Consider the following 18,511-nt stretch of genomic DNA (forward strand, 5'->3'; position numbering starts at 1 on the left):
CACAGGAAAAAATAACTAAAATTTGGCCATATATATGTGGAAGGATGCTCAGTACCATTTATAGCTAAATGACCATAAATTTGAATTTATGCATTATAAACATAAGGTTGGGAAAAATCATTAGTGAAAATGCCCAGTTTGGGTAGGAATGGAGGGAAACAAAAGTTTTCAGACTTGCTGAGGTAAATATCTAACATAGTATGTTATAGATAGTAAATTGGCAAAATGTTTTAAGGTTCATAAATCTCAGTCTACCCTTCCACCTTAAATAATGAATTATACAAAACAAAGTGTACAAAGTTGCATGTATACTGCTCAGTTCAGCTTTGAATACAGCCATGGAAACAAACCCAAATGTGTTTCCATGGAGGCTTAAACAAATTGTGACACACACACACACACACACACACACACACACACACACGCACAAAAAGTAATACCATGTAACACCAATACATATATACTGAAATAAAAGTTGTTCAGTATACAAATTCAAGTTTATAAAGTGTGTTGGAAAACAGTATGTGTGGTGATAGAAGACTTAAGCATTTTAAAGCCTCATATATTTCTGAAATACAACTTTTTACAATAGAGTTTATTTATAACCATAAAGATAGCAAAACTTAAAATATCTAAAATAAAATGATCTATGAATGCAAATGGCTTGCTACAAAGTACACGATATTGAGGGAAAACTATCAATTTATATTGGAATGATTATACAGAGTGCTTCTCTTTTACTTTAAAAAGTAACTTTACTCAAATGCTGTTATTTTTCTGAGATTAAGTAGAGTTCTATATTTTAAGTGGCAGAGTTGTAATTGTAAAGTCTTAATATATTCATAGTTTTAGTATAGTGAAGTTTTCATGGCACTTTACCAGATACTGAATTCATGCAGAACCATCATATTAATTTTCCTTGTATTTTACAACCATCTTAAGCTGAATATAGTTAAACTAAATGATTTTTAAGTTCTTTACTTTCCTAGATGAATATACTACCTGAACTACTGTAATGTAAATAAATGCTTCACTCTGACACAGTTAGAATAATATGTCTAACAATTATACTAGTTAAGGTATAAAGATTATTTTGCATAGTCAATAAGCCTATAATAAACATAAGTAAACACCCTGTTAGACTTCTACTCTGCTCTGCTATGTCTTTTGAGGCAGTTGGCAAATGAACAATAACATTAGAGTGACTAACGGAACTTAGCAGAGGACGTGTAATTAAAAAAAAAACAAAAAATTGCATGCTATAAAACTATGCCAGAAGAAAGGGATCATGAGTGATTTTTTTTTGAGTGATTTTTATTTTTAAGGAAATAAAGGCAGAATGTCATTCTGAGGTGACAGCACAAGTGTACTGAGAAGAATACAAACTTTGGAATCAGGATACTGGGCTCAACCACAGGCAAGCTAAGTGCAATTGGGAACATCATTTCTTATCTCAGTTTCATAAGGAACCTTACAGTTGGACTAAATGATTTTCAAGGTTTGTTCCAAATGTAACATTCCACAACTCTATAACTGAACAAAGAGAGATACAATTTTTTGTGTGTGTTTTCACACTTTAGAAATATTTCTGTGAAAAGATTTGGGTTAAAATCAAATTTTTCCCTCACCTTTATGACATTAGTGATGCCAACATTCTAGCCTTGAATTGCTAATCTACCCCTACATTTTAGCAGATTACATTGTCTCAACTGCAGAGATAAAACAGAAAGTTCCTCATGTTTCCTGTTCTAGAATTCGTGAATCAAACATTCAGCACTGCCCCTCCCCACTCCTCTTCACCCCTCCCCAGTTTTACTGTGATATAATTGACATATAACATTGTGTGATTTGAAGATGTACAATGTGATGGATTGGTACATGTATATATCATGAAATGATTACCACAGTTGGAATAGTTAATGCTTCCATCACCTCACATGATTACCAGTTTTCTTTTTGTGGTGAGAACAAGTAAGATCTACTTTTTAGCAATTTTCAAGTATATAATGCAGTACTGATTAATCATGCTGTAAATTAGATACTGAGAACTTATTAATCATATTTCTGAAGGTTTGTACCATCTGACCAACATCTCACCATTTTTGCCATACCCCAAGGTCTGACAACCACCACTCTACTGTTTCTGAGTTTGGCTCTTTTAGATTCTACGTCTAAGTGAATCATGCAGTATTTGTTTTTCTCTGACTTACTTCACTCAGCATAATGCCCTTATAGTTCATCCAGATTGCTGCAGCCTGCAGGATTTCCTTCTTCCTTATGGCTTATTAACACTCCATTGTGTGTGTGTGTGTGTGTGTGTGTGTGTGTGTGTGTGTGTGTGTGTGTGTGTATGTATGTATGTATGTATACACATACGCCACATCTTTATCCATTCATCCACTGATAGACACATGTTGTTGGCACAATTTGGCTATTGTGAATAATGCTGCAGTGAATATGGGAGTGCAGGTATCCCTTCAAGATCCTGATTTAATTTTCTTTGGATAGATATCCTTAACTGGAATTGCTGGATCATATGGTAGTTTTCTGTTTTTAAGTTTTTGAGGAAGCGTATGTCCATAGTGGCTGCACCAATTTACATTCCCGTGAACAGTGCACAAGGGTTATCTTTTCTCCACATCCTGGTCAGTACTTTTTGTCTCTTGTCTTTTTGATGGTAGCCATTTTCACAGATGTAAGGCCATATTTCACTGTGGTTTTGATTTGCATTTTCCTAATGATTACCGATGTTGAGCATCTTTTCATATCCGTGTTGGTGATTTAGTTGTCTTCTTTGGAAAAATGTCTATTCAGTTCCTCTGTCCAGTTTTTAATCAAGCTTTTTTTTTGCTATTGTGTTAGGAGTTCCTTAGGTATTTGAGATATTACCCCCTTATGTTTTTTATGTAGTCTATTTATTTTGCTTTTGCTACTTGTGTTTTTGCCGTCATATACAAAAAATTGTTGCCAAGACCAATGTCAAGGACCTTTTTCCCTGTGTTGTCTTCTAGGAACTTTATGATATCAACTCTTATGTTTAAGAATTTAATCAATTTTCAGTTAATTTTTGTGGTGTAAGATAGGAGTCCAGTTTCATTCTTTTGCATGTGATTATCCAGTTTTTCTAACACTTGTTGAAGGGACTATCATTTTCTGAATGAGTATTCTCAATTCCCTTATTAAATATTGGTTGACTGAATATGTGAGAGTTTATGTCTGGACTCTTGAATCTCCTCCATTGGTGTATTTGTGTATTTTTATGGTACCACACTGGTTTTATTACTATAGCTTTATAATATAGCTTGAAATTAGAAGTGTGATGCCTCTGGCTTTGTTTTTTCTTAGGACTCCTTTGGCTATCTGGGGTCTTTTGAGGTTCCACATAAATTTTAGGAGTTTTTCCTATTTCTGTTAAAAGGGCCATTAGAATTTTGATAGGGATTACATTGACTCTCTAGATGGCTTTGGGTAATATTCGCATTTTATAGTAATTTTTCTGATGCATAAACACAGGATATCTTTTCATTTATTTGTATTTTCTTTAATTTATTTCATCAAAGTCTTAGTTTTCAGTGTACAGATCTTTAGCCTCCTTAAACATATTCCCAACACTTTTACTGTTTTTATATTATTGTAAATGCTATTGTTTTATTTCTTTTTCAGATATTCTGTTGTTAGTTTATAGAAACACAACTGATTTCTGTATAGTTTGGTACACTGATTTTGTATTCTGCAACTTTAATTTATTAGTTTTAATAGTTTTTTTGGTGTAGTCTTCAGGATTTTCTATATATAAGATCATATCATCCGCAGATACAATTTTACTTTTTCCTTTCGATTTGGATGTCTTTTATTTATTTTTCTTTCCTATTTGCTCTGAATAGGGTTTCCAATACTATTTGAAAAGGATGGCTGAGAACAGGTACGCTTATGTTGTTCCTGATCTTAGAGGGAAAGCTTTCTACTTTTCACCATTTCTCTAGTACATAGATTTACATTTGGTTGCCATTCTTCTCTCTGGAGCTCTGAATTGATCCCAACATCCAAACTTGGCTTCCATGCCTTTACTGCACTATATTCCTTCTCTTACTGACTATGATTCCATTCTTTCAAACACTAGGTTTGAAAGGATATGATTTAATGTTCTCAAGTATTACCATCATAAAGCCACATTTGGTAGTAATTTTTTTTTTTTTAACAATAGCAGACTGCATACACCAGTGCTCATACAATAGATCATAAAAAAGCAGTCTGAGTAAAAATATTTTTTTTTCCGAAGAGCTACTTAGAGACCTCATTCAAACATGGAAATTGTTCCTGGGTTTTGTTCAGACATACCTCTGTGATGAATTGTGTTAAGAAAAATTAGCACCCTAATAATTCTTAAAATGGGTTTCTGATTCCAGAACCACATAAAAACCTTGAAGAAATGGATGGCTGAAGTTGATGTTTTCCCAAAGGAGGAATGGCCTGCCCTTGACAGTTTGTTGATAAAGTCAGAGCATGGGCAGTGTGATATTTCAAGGAGAACCAGAGAGATGTAAAATATTCTAGGACAGGATGAGAACATGGCTGGGTTCTATGGAATGTTTGTTATGCAGAAAGCTAATGCGTTTGTAACACTTCTCTTGAACAACAAATTCTTGGTACATTTTGTAGCAAACATAAGGTCTTAAGCAAAGAAATTTTAAGAATTCAAATGCTTGAAAAATAGCACCTCTCTAACATGTACAAACCTTGAGCTTTCAGTAATATTGTTGACTTTATATAAACTTTTTGTTGTTATTTTCTCCTTGCTCTAAATAAACTGGTGTTTTCCTTTCTATTCATCCATTAAAGACATTCAACAAACAACTACCTTTCATACTGGCCTCAGGAAAACATCAGTGCTATAATCTATTATCTAAGTAATATTTTGTTCCTGAAAATCCCTTCCACAACTGGCTTACTCCAGGAAATGAATGCAAACTAGCTGACCCAGGGGTATCCCATCTGTGAGTTAAGGGAACCACTGAGCATTTGTCAATGGCAGTATTAGCTGGATGACTTGCCTTCTCATTTACTTTTCTCAATTCTTTTGTTTTTCAAATTTAATGTTTGCCTTTTGGCATGACTTCTTTTTACCTTTGAAAGTCTACTTAGAAAGAACTAAAGACTTACTACCTTTAATACACCGTAAAATGAAACCTCTCATTAGCTTCAGAAAAGGCATTAGTATATTGATAAATAATCACTGCTTTAGGTCAAAATGTCATCTTTTTTTGAACAAGAAGGATTAGATATACACTACTTGTGTATACAATATTTACTTTTCCAAAATTTAATCTTAAAATTGAAAATATATATCTATAAAACATTTTGCTATCTAAAACTGGGGAGCTCAGATATCAGTGCAGTTACTTCGTGCTTTTTTTTCACTGAGCTATTCTCAACTATCTCCCAATCTTAATTCATTTTTTTGAAAAAAAATATACTGAAGAAACTTTCACTTAGCAATCAGAAGTGAAAATTATTTATCATCTTTGTGCATACACATATATTTCTCATCCATTTTATTTCTGTATCAACTATACAAGTACAAAGAATCTTTTGTTAATCCAATTGCTATTATAATGTTATGCATTGGAGAATATGTTCAAAGAAAATAATGCCTAAGAATAGGACTTTATTCTTCAATGTGACAGTTGTATTCAAGAAGGTTATCTTAAGACCCAAGTAAGATGAATATATACTATTCAATATATATATGTATCCACTATGCAAATATTTTATATGCTAGACAAAGGCTAGTTTGAATTAACCATGCTTAAAGCATTGACATACTCAGAGACTAAACTTAAAAAGGGCAATGGTGGAAGAATATATTCAGAAATCTTAATTAAATAGAGGCAAGCCACAGTGTAGGAGACTGTACATACCTGTCTGCATATGTGATCCCACTGAGTGTTAAGCTCTCTGAGTTCTGTCTCAAGTCTCAAAGCAAACTCGGGCTCTGCTTCATTCTTTATCTTCTGTGCCCCTTCATTGACACTGTTTAGACTGGGCTGAATTGTCTGAATATCATTGACTAAAAGCTAAGGAAATAATTGAATTTAAGTTAGCATTACCACAACATATTAGATATGAAACATAGAAAACACATAATTAGGAATCATGATACTACACACGTCTCAGGCTGCAAAATATGGTCAGTGGTTTTTACGGTATGACTGAAGTAGGGAATTATCTGTATTCTACTTAGATTAGATACAAAAGCAAATAAATTTAATAATCCTTGTTAGAAAAACATGTGAAAATGATGGGCTTTATACATTACTATTTTTGAAAGGATTTGGTTTTCAAATGTAGGCTGTCACAGCAATTGTTTATAGCATGATGGGTGTTAAGGTTATTTGTAAGGTGGAATTTTTTTTTTTTGTATTTGCAAAGAGAATTCTTTAAAGAGCTATTTTCTTCCTGCTGTGTGACAATGGTATAATGAATATTATTTTTAAAGTCCATACTGTGCAATATTCTAGTACAGTGTAATGTACATAGAGAGAGCAATATAATATGAGTAATCATCTGTAATAAGATCTATCAAGTAGCACAAAGGATTCTTTACCTTTAGATCAAACTGTATTTTATATTATAAAATCTTATAAAATGAGGATAGAGTAAAAGCTAATGTTCTTTTTGGTTCTCATTTATTTAAGCCAGTTTCTCAGCCTTTGCACAACCATCATTTTGGACTGGGTAATTCTTAGTTGTGGCTGGGGGGGGCTGTTCTGTGCACTGTAGGACATTTAGAAACATCCCTGGCCTCTACCCAGCCTACCCTACTCTAAACTGTGACAAACAAAAACATCTCCAGACATTGCTAAATGCCCCCTAGGGGAACAAAACTGCCCCAGTTGAGAACCACTGATACAAACAAATAACTACTTCCACATGAAAGTCTTCAAAGAGAGGAGTCATAAAAATCTTACCCTGCACTGTTTCAGCTGCTTTTTTAGAATTTCTGAATCCCCAAGGGCAGGCCATTCCTCCTTCAGGAAAACATCAACTTCAGCCATCCATTTCTTCAGGGTTTTTATGTGGTTCTGGAATCAGAAACCCATTTTAAGCATTATTAGGGTGCTGATTTCTCTTAACATAATTCATCACAGAGGTATGTTTGAACATAAACCCAGGAACAATTTCCATGTTTGAAGGATGTCTCTAAGTAGCTCTTCAGGAAAAGAATATTTTTACTAAGACTGCATTTTTATGATCTGTTGTATGAGCACTGGTGTATGAAGTCTGCTATTGTTAAAAATAAAAAATTACTACCAAATGTGGTTTTATGATGGTACTCTTGAGAGCATTAAATCATATCCCCCTCCAGAGAAATTTTAAGTTACAAAACAACTCATGATAATACTAACAATGTGCCCTTACAGTACATAAAACAAACTAGGAACAATAAACTCAATGTAATGGTATCTTTATAGTCTCCCTAAACCTGAACTTCCACAAATTGTTTTCTACAGTTGACAGTTTAAATAGTCCCTCCAGTTGGGAACTTTCAGCCAAGAATTTGTCATCTTTAAAGAGAAAACTTTTCCTTTCTTATTTGCCTTCCCACCTTGAAATAATGATCAGGGGGAAAATGCCGTGTTTTCTCATTTATAAATAGCCAAGTACGTCCCATTATTCTTTCAGATACTGTCTTTTGTTTCCCCTACTCCTTTTGTGGGGTTTTTTTGGCTACTTTTCAAATGTATGATTTTCAAACTTCTCTATTTCCATGTAATTCAAATATGCTGTCTAGAGGTGCTATTTCCTCCTTTGTTAGTTACATTTCTATTGACAATAGGGGCTTCATAGAAAGTTGATCCTCTCGATATGATTAATAATAATTTTTAAAAGCATTCAACTAAATCTAACTTCAGGTTTCAACATTATCATCTTCCTGGCATCTCCCAAGTCTGGTTTTGTGCTTTTTCTATCTCACAACTGTCCTAGTCCAGGTCTTATTGTTTGGCTTCTCGATTACTCCATTAGCTCTTTTTGGTACCTGCCTAAGCGTGTGCCACTCAATTCCATTCTTCACATTGGTGTCAGTACTGTTCTTCCCTCCTTTTTCCTCTTATCAGTGTGATGCTTTGAAAACACAAATATTGTCACACCTTTCCCCCTTTAAATTACCAAGAACAGTTCTACATTATTATTCTTTTTTAATTCCATCACCATTAGGTTATAATTCATATTCCAAAGCATAGCATCCAGCTATATTCAATATCTACTTCAAGACCATCTTTTCAACCAGATATTATTAATCTCCAAACACACCTTTTGTCTCCCCAGCATTGAACCACTTCCAGTTAATTGAACATACAGCTCCATTTTGTCAGAGATAACCCATGTTCCAAGAACATTTCATAACCCCTTTCCCCCAGTTCATGTTGGGTTTCTTTTCTGCCTTTTGTCATAATGTTTTCCATACTGTTTAATTTCTTTCCTGTGTTGGCTGACCTCCCAAGATGTTCATGCCCTCATTCTCTGAACCTGAGAATATGTTACCTTACATAGCAAAAAAAGACTTTGGAGATGAGATTAAGTTAAGGATTTTGAGGTGGGGAGATTCTCCTGGGTTATCCAGCCAGGCATAATGCCATCACAAGGGTCCTTATAAGAAGGGGGCCCGAAATGTGAGAGTCAGGGAGAGAGACTGGAAGATGCTATACTGCTGGCCATGAATACAGAGGATGGGGACATGAACCAAGAAATGCATGTCATTTCCAGAGGCTGAAAATGACAAGGGAATAGATCCTCTCCTAAAGCCTCCAGAAAGGGTACAGTCCTGCCTACACCTTGATTTTAGCACAATGAGACTAGTTCTGGACTTCTGACCTCCAGAATCATAAGATAATAAATTTGTGTCGTTTTTAAGAGAATAAATTTGTGGTTATTTTATTATAAATAAATTTTATTATAATAAAATTTTTATTATAATTTGCTACAGCAGGAATAAGAAACTAATCCATTTACCTTTGTCCTTCACTAGAATGTAGGCTCCTCATTGGTGAGGACCTTCAAATTATACCCTTTTTACCACTGGTACTCACAAAAATGTGTTTTTATGTATATATGTATGTATGCATGCATATGCATGTTCACATTAGTTTATATGTAGAAACATGTACATATGTATGCTGTGCTTTACCAAGTATTTTCAGACTGCTCAGTCTTTTGGTTTGTAAAAGGTAAGACCAAACGATTAAGTAGGTAGACATGCAATTTAAATCCAGAAGCATCCTGTTGGAATGCTTTTCCACCATGCCATGATGCTGTCAAACATTCTTTCGGGCATTAACATGCTTCCCAATAATTGACCCCGTAAGAGAGCTATTCCCTATATCACTAAATATTTCAGACTTTAGGCTGGAATGTAATTGTCAGTTTACTATTTTTACCTTGGTGACTAGTACTATGGTGGTATTCTTCAAACCCATTAAGTCAGCAGAAGCTGATTTGTGGAAGGTGATAGGTCTAATTTATACAGGTAAGTGATACATGTTACTGTTTTCCTATAAGAAATAGAGAAACTACACTCCTTTGAGAAAGATTTGTGTGTTTTGATCTTGTCACCAAGTCTGAAGGACTATGGAAGTTAAATATGTATTTACCTTTAAACTTTACAACATATTGTTAGGAGAGAAACAAGTAAAGAAACATATGAATAAATAAAAAGTAAAATATTGCATTACCTGAATTTTTCGGAGTTTAGCCATTTGCTCCTCTAGTTTTTGGCAGTGTTCCGCCAGCTGGGAGGAAAGATTCTTCCAGCGTTCCTCAGTGTCTGCAAATTCTGATTGGTATTTCTGGCTAATAGCAGAGGGTGCTTTCCTTGACATCTCCTTCACAGTGGTGCTGAGATAGTTTAGGCCACTTTGTTGCTCTTGCAGAGAGTTTTGTAAAACCTCAAATTAAAAGAGGAAAGTGCATGTATACTAATGGATGAAGAATCTCAAGTTTCATTGTGCAGTTTCACTGATGAGTTTCAGTTAAATTATAAATACTTAAAATGAAAGTTATGTAATTCAAACATCTAAAAAAATAGATGATGTAATTAATGTCAGTTATAACACAATGAGTGGTAGTTTAAATTCTACTTTTTACCGTAATGGTAATTTGCACATTATTCAAGAATATTTTATCTAAAACTCCGTGTCTGTTTTTATGAACAATACCTAACATATCCAAAACTGTATCTTGTTAAACCAATTTTAGCATACCTACTTTTACTGCATCATGTCTGTATATAATTAGCTGCATTTACGATACAGTTAATGGAGTTAACTTAATTGTACTGAGCCATTGTAAGACAGTACAGAAATTGTAAGACAGCTTCTAACCTCCCTAGCTAAAAATATAACTGAATCATATTGACATGTGGCATAACACAACTCTAGATGAGTTACCAGATAGAGGACCTACTAGTATCAGTTAACTAAAATTACCTGTTTTTCAAAAGACATTGTTCCATTTTGTAGTATTACAGTGAAATTCTAGGGTAATTTTGGTAGAATTTATGAAGTTAGTTTTACATTTATACTGTATAACCTATGCAAAATCCCTTATAATAAATATCTATCTTTAGGTTTCCTCTACTCAATATTTATTTAAATGTTACTTTCTGGTTATGAAGTCATAAAGGTTCACCATAAAAAATATAAAAAAAGATGCATTATATACAACTATTATGATTTTATATAAACTCCCAGTTTTCCCAATGTATAACTAAATACTATCTGACATTACATACACACATAACAATTATTCCTTTTTCTATAATGTTACCTATAAATAATATCCCCCAAATATGTTAACCACATAACTTTTATGGTTGTATAATGCATGCCTATTTTGTAATACTTTAATATTATTTACTTTGCTTTTATTTTACTTTATTAAACTGTCACCCTTGATTATTTAGATAATATCTAGCATGCACATAACTACATTTTGAACTAGGCATTTTATTGTGAGCCTTTTCCCATGTCACCCAGTATTTTTCAAAAATGTAAATTTTAATGGCTTCTGTAGTTCACTTAACAATTTTCCATTATTAGCTCTATAAATTAATTTCTAGTTTTCCATTCCCATAAATTATGTTATGATCTATCTCCATATATATACATTTTTAATACATTTTTATTATTCCATAACATAGAAAATTCATGGAAATAGGATTCCTATATGCAATTAAATGAATTATTTTGTATGTTATGAGGGTACTAAAGGCTTTCCTCAGTAAAACTACATTCAATTTACATACCCACTAGAAAGTGAGGATATAGCTCATTGCTGCCAGACCTGTGCTTATATTATCAATTTTTGCAATTTAGAGTGTGAAAAATGATATCTCATCTTGTAAAATTTTACCACATCCTTTACAATTTGGGTCACAATTTCTCATAGGTTTAATGGTCGTATATGTCTCTTTTGGGGGACTTTCTTATTAATAACTTTCTCCCTTACCCAGACAAATATTTTCCTTGGTCTTGTTTTACTTTTAAACTATCTCTGGTATTTTTACAATGTCTGCAATTGCTTTCATTGATTTTTGTGCTTCCCCATCATATATTTTTTAAAGATTTTTTTCTTAAAAATTTCTCCAAAATTTATGCTTATTTAAACGATTTTGAACTTTTTAAATCTATACAGTATTTTGGCTTGGTATAATGCTTGACACAAGGTTCTAACTTCAATTTTTTTAAGTTAATACTTTTCCTCAATAACATTTATTAAAAATTGTTCCCTTCTTCACTGTTTTTTCAGTGGAAATACACTCTTCTACTCATTTACGTACCATTTCTTGCATGCTTATTCTACTTCCCTAATTGCTATACCTCTGTATTCATTTTCTCTTTAAGTTTATAGTTCTGTTAAGTCACACATTCTTCAAAGTCAGTTTAGGAATCATTCCAAGTATGACAAAAAACAACATAAAGACAAAAATTAAGCAGTTACAGGTTTTTGGTATTATAGTGGAGGGAAATAGTCCAAATAGAACAATACATACTAGGCAATGTTTAAAGATTTCTTTGAAGAAATACTTCTAAAATTATTTTTTAAAGAAATAATATTTAATTATCAAAAAAGGACTCTCAAAATAACAAAGTAAAAGTTTTAGCTTTTTTTAATTTTAATTCTCAAAATTTGGCTTTATTATTTCAGCTTCTAAATATAACTGATGAATGTTTTTGTGTCTTAAAAAATAAAATGCTATTGGATATACCACACAAACTTTTCAGAATTATTTGGAGGAGTATTCTGAAGTTTCTTACTAATTATTTCCTTCATTTCCATATTAATATTTTATATTCCATGACAGAAAGCTATTAAAAATGTAGTTAATAGAACTCAAAATAACTAAATACATTATTATGTGAGACTAACGTTTAAATTAAAACTAATTTTATAACTACTTGATTTTAGCACTCTGTTTGGAAATATGAGTAGAGCTACAGATCAGCAAAGGGAGGAAAATAACTTTTATAATAAAATCAATGTGTCTGAAAATACACACTAAACAAGAAAGAAAATACTTCATAAGTGGACTATATCATACCTTCAAAGATAGACTTTTATCTTATGGAAAGAGAAGGCACAAATGCATAAAATGTTCTATTTTTAAAGTCTTACCTTCCTTTTCTCAACTACTGAACTATAACACTTGCTACAATTACTTTAATGCTAATATTATTTTAAGATTACACCAATGTGATTGCTTGATAGGTGAGATCTGCACTTTAAGATATACAAATATTTATTGTTTAAGATATACAAATATTCACAGACCTGCAACTCCCCAAGTCTCTGCTCCATGATGTCATACTCAGTGACAGTAACCTGAGGTGCAGAAAGCTTGGTTTCTGACTGCTGGATCCACGTCAGGATGGTACTCATGGTCTCCTGATAACGCATGGGAGGCAAACTGTCCAAAACTTTATCAAAAGGGAAAAAAAGAGAATCACTTAGCCATTTGAAACTTTGTCATTATACTTTCCTAAGTTGTCAGCAAACGCAATCATACTATTAATTATAAATATTGACAAAATGTGAAAACTTTAAAACACAGATTAGAATATGATTATAAAGTTGAAGACAAATTGCTACTACATGCTTGATATTATGACAGAAAGTATGCATATATTATATTGAACCCTTGTATCAGCCAAGCACTGTTAAGTTCATTTTTTTGGTGAGGAAATGGAGAGGCTGAGTAAACTTGCCCAACTTAACACAGATGGTACTTGGAGAAACTAAGTAGAGTCCACATATATCAGACTTTGAAGGCTTCTTTCTTTCTGTGTCATTATTTGCCTTTGAGAAAACAGTATCATTATCTATAGCAGTTATTTCAAATTACATCACGTCACATCTTATTTTACTAAAAATAAAAGAATTTATGTGTGTTTAGTATGTGACAGGAACTAATAATGATCACACATTATCATTCTTAATTCTTATAATTAACCTGTAAGATACACAATTTTATTCTTGTTTACAGTTAAGGAAACTAAGGCAATAAAAAAAGGCCAACAAATTTGCTCATAGTCAAGCATCTAGGAAATGTCAAGGCTTGGATTTCAAACCAGATTCATATGGTTCCAAAGTCAAAACCACTAGCAAACAGTGTACTTTCCCTGTGTATACATACACACACATTTTCATTGTCAAATACATACAAATTAGGGAATGAAAAAGATATATTAGGGAAAGTACAATGTGTGTGTTTGTATATATAGCTTTACATAAGTTTCAAATCATGTATGTATATATACTGTATATAGCAACCTATACTTTTATACAGTTAAAATTGTACCTATCTTAAATGAAAGGAAGTAAAGACTTTCAGTTTTCTTAGTTTATCTGAAATGTGATGAGATAACATGAGCTGGTAGAAGCATAAAACAGTTAACTTATACAAAGATGTTCTAATATCATAGTTTGCCCAAAATTCAAGTCAGCATTCTTTTATGTATAGATTGAGGGAGGAAGGTAAGAAGGGAAATAGATAGATGGATAGACAGACAGATGACTAGCTAGCTAGCTAGATCAAAATGCCATAAATTCAAAGAACCCATTGCTTTTCAGCACGGGCCAACAAAAACTAAAAAGCTCTCAAGTCCAGAAAGAAGATATACACTGAAATATTCTAAATTATTAAACAATAAAGTTGATAAAATTTTTCTATATTAGCCAATATAATTCAAGCAAGATCTTATGAAATAATCATGACTTGATATATTATTTTTCTATTAGACAAAATGTCAACAAAGTATGCATACATTTGCATAACTTGAAATATAATTTACATTACATAAAGTCTCAGGTTCTCTTCAAAACTCTGATAAAGTACTGAAGAGTCCAGACCACCATTACATGTAGGTACTGTTTATGGTATTGCTAGATATGGCATCTTATTCTATATTCTGATTCAGAATGTTTGGGCACATTTCTCCCTTGCTATCCAGATCCTGAGTAAATGCTCTGAATGTTTCAAAGGGGACAGCTTTGGGAAGGAGCTGGATTTGAAACAGGACCGATCAAGTCCATAGTTTCTGAACTAGTTACCTTACTACCCATGGGTAGATGCATCAGTCAGGAGAAATTTAACAACTGAAGAGCTGCGGTAATAGTTGCTCACTGGGCTCTAATCTCCCCCTCAAGCCCATCTCATTCCTAAGAAAGACCCTGATCTTACTCTCCCTTCTTTAGCTTCCTTCTGGTCTGTTTACCAAAAAGGGAAACATTTCAATCTCTGAATTGTTCTTATTCTGAATACCTGCTTCTGATTTGTATTCAGGGGCAAGATATAAAGGCCTCCTCCTGAGACCTAACCCAAAGTTCCACTCTATTCTGAGAAATGACAGGTGACTTGTGAGATTATCAAGAAATACCGTCATTAGTATCTCATATGTAAGTTAGCACAAGCAAAAGCCCACACAACATAAGATCCTCCTTCATTTCTCTATGTGTGCTTTGTTTCCTTTCAATCTAACTTCTTAGTTTTTGAAAATGAAAAACTGATTCGTGATGTTACATCACAGCATAAAACCCATCAATATTCTCTCATTTTTCTCATGTTACAACATGGCTCCTAAAAGGCTTTCCAGCCTGTCTGCCTCTCCACACTCATTTTTCATCACTCTCTTCTCTCTGCACTCCAGGAACACAGGACTCTGATTCTCAGATAGCCATCACCTACTACCTTTAGTCTTGTTAAATCTTACTCATCTTTCAGCATCTGTGTCAAGCAGTACATTCTCAAGGAACTCTTTGCTGATCTTCCAAGCCTGGATAAGTTTACTTTATTTAATTAAAGAGCCCTGGCCTTAGTACTTTCTGTCCAGGCACTTATCTCACATAATTATAAAAACACCAGTTTGATTATGAGATTAATGGCCGTGTCTTTCCCTAGATTATAAGCATAATGAGAGCAAAGAGCACTTGGTTTTAGCTTACTGCTGACCAGTATAGTGCTGTGCAAGGAATCAATATTTGTTGAATGAATAACTTCAGGATGGAGAGTGTAACCTTGAGCGCAAAGACATTCTGTCTTTGCCAGGAAAATAGGAAAAAAACAGTGTTTGGAAAAGCCTAGATTCTGAACAAGAGGAAATTATCTAGAGAATTTAGAATCTCTTCTTCTCCCATCTATTAAAGTTTTCTAATTCCCATGGAACCTTCTAAATTCTGAATTGCTTACATTTACTTTCTCATAATTTATCCCCCTTCTCTTTTCTCACTTCATGGTTTTTAGACGAAGACTTTATTACACTGAATTTTTCTGGCACAATTCATTTCTAAATGTATAATGTGTTAGTCTCGCAAAAAATTAACAAACAGTAAAGAAAATGTATGTTGCACCTCATATTATAAATAGTGTGCACATGTGTATGTACATGTGTGCATGCATACACACATTTTATTTTCTCCTGGACTTTTGAAAAAGAACAAAATCATGTTCTAAAGGCTATCATTTTTTAATAGAAAATTTGATAAAGTCACAGTTTTTATTATATCTTAACCAGGAATGTTAGTTTATGTTTCTAAGGAAATATGAGCACCATGACAGGAAAAAAGTGTGTGTACACACTTATCTCTGTGTGTACACACATATGAATATGAAAAATATATGTATATGTTTACTATATTATATTTAATATATACATCAATTATTAAACAATTCTTTCAACAATTTATTGAGTGCCAATTATATTTCAGCCTCTATGATACCTTTTAGGGATGCAATAATGGAGACAACAGAGTCCTTGAATTCACTAATTTCACACTTTACTCATGGAACCAGGTAAAATTCTAATATAGTTTTAATTGAATTATAATTAATTTTATAAAAGAAAAATATACAGTGTTATGACAGTAAATGATAGGACATTACATACAGACTAGAAGATCTAAAAGATTAACTTCTGAGCAAAGATAGGAAGGAATAGGAATTACTATTGTAGGGCTTCTTGGAGAGTACACACAGGATTCTAGGTAGGGAATACCATGTCATCTTCAGGAAATGAAAGGCCAATATGAAGCAGAGAGAAAATAGCATGAATGAGGCCTATGACTGGAGGTAGGCAGCACCCATATTAAGCAGGGCCCTTGAGGTACCTACAAACTAAGCAAAAGGCCTTCCTTCCTTCCACACACACACAAAAAAAGTGACGGGGTCAGATTTTCCTTAAGAAAAATCATTCTGGCTGAATATAAAATAGGTATTTCTCAGTGTTACAAATGGATACAAAAAGATATAGTAGTAGTCCAGGCAAGAAACCCCAGGGGCCTGAACTAATATGATAACAATAAATTTGAAAAGAGTTTTGGATGTGACAGCTATTTAGGAAATAAAAATACATAAGCTTGAGACCGGGGATTAAAGATGGCGGCATGAGAGGTGAGACAGAGAACTCCTCCCAAAACCACATATAATATGAAAAGGTAGTTAATAGAACTAATCATAAAAAAGCAACAAGAAAGAAGGCTACGCCAGATTGCATACTCCTGGAGAACAGAGCAGACTTCACGAAACAGGGTAATGTACCAAAGCCTTGATCTGGTGAGACCCAAGCGCTTCCCCCACCCCAGCTCACCGGCAGGAGGAAGAAAAATGGAGCATGTAGGGGGTGGAAGCCTAGGACTGAACATCCAGCCCTGGAGATATGCTTTAGGAGCACACACCTACATTGCATGGTGCTCTGAAGATTAGTGGAGTTGGAAAGCTAAGACAGGCAGAAGATGTGGAGAGACTGATATTCCAGCCATTTGTGGAGGACAGGGATCTACATCCGGCTACTCTGGGCCAAAGGAAAGGTGGGTGGTCTGAGAGGCTTCCTAGCAGCAAGAGAGCTGCTGAAGGAGTGGGGACTGCATGGAGCTTGCTGATCGGGAAAAGGGATAGGAGGACAAGGTTGTCTGGGCACACTGTGCTCAGAAGGTTAGGAATTTTCAGGAGCAATAGGCACTCTATCCCTCTGGCTGGCTACTTAGCTCTGAGGTCCCCCATTGTGATACGCAGCATGCTGCACATTCCCGCTGGACTGTCAGCACTGGCTCGCAAACCAGAAGTCCCTGACCTGGCATCAGGACAGCCAGATGGAGGACTCACTTATGGCAGCTACAAATGTAAAGCACAGAGGCTTACACCTGTGTGCTCAGCCCACTGGCTCTGACACTGGAGACAGGCAATGTAGGCAGGAAGCAGCGAGTAGCACTTTTCTCCCCTAAGGCACCAGTGTTGCTCCCCAGAAACCCATAACATCACTCCAGGGGATGAGCAGCTCCAAACACTAGAGCTTCTGGGCACTAAAGGGCACCACATACAAATATGAAACATCAAAGGAACCTGGTTCAAACCAAAATCTCACAAACACGAGAAAAAGGCCGAAGTGAAACTGAACTCAACAATCTTCCTGAAAGAGAGTTCAAAACAAAAATCATAAACACGCTCATGGAGGTACAGAAAAATATTGAAGAATTCAGAGACAAATTTAGGATGGAGACTCAATCATTAAGAAATTCCAGAATTAGGGAGGGGCGGAAGATGGCGGCGTGAGTAGAGCAGCGGAAATCTCCTCCCAAAACAACATATATCTATGAAAATATAACAAAGACAACCCTTCCTAGAATAAAGACCAGAGGACACAGGACAATATCCAGACCACATCCGCACCTGAGAGAACCCAGCGCGTCGCGAAGGGGGTAAGATACAAGCCCCGGCCCCGTGGGAGCCGAGCGCCCCTCCCCCCAGCTCCGGGCGGGAGAAGAGCAGGCAGAGCGGGAGGGAGACAGAGCCCAAGACTGCCGAACACCCAGCCCCAGCCATCTGGGCCAGAGTGCAGGGCGCTCGATACTAGAAAAACAGGGCAGCAAGAACAGTGAGCAGGCACTGGAGGCTGGGCGACAGAGGACATAAGAAAAGCGCGCGAACATTTTTTTTTGCTTTTTTGCTGTTTTGTTTTGGCGA

General features: G+C 34.6%; 1 protein-coding gene across 1 annotated transcript in view; it reads right to left on the reverse strand.

The window, feature by feature from the left end:
• DMD (dystrophin) overlaps positions 1-18,511 on the reverse strand; it is a 2,193,636-nt gene that overhangs the window by 1,337,186 nt on the left and 837,939 nt on the right. The window contains exons 22-25 of the mRNA XM_036917975.2: positions 12,829-12,974; positions 9,732-9,944; positions 6,969-7,082; positions 5,919-6,074 (exon numbers count right to left, since the gene is read on the reverse strand). Coding sequence (XP_036773870.2) covers positions 5,919-6,074; positions 6,969-7,082; positions 9,732-9,944; positions 12,829-12,974 — 629 coding nt within the window. The remainder of the gene's footprint in view (positions 1-5,918; positions 6,075-6,968; positions 7,083-9,731; positions 9,945-12,828; positions 12,975-18,511) is intronic.

This window comes from Manis pentadactyla, chromosome X (genome assembly GCF_030020395.1).
Source record: "Manis pentadactyla isolate mManPen7 chromosome X, mManPen7.hap1, whole genome shotgun sequence".
Lineage (NCBI taxonomy): Eukaryota > Metazoa > Chordata > Mammalia > Pholidota > Manidae > Manis > Manis pentadactyla.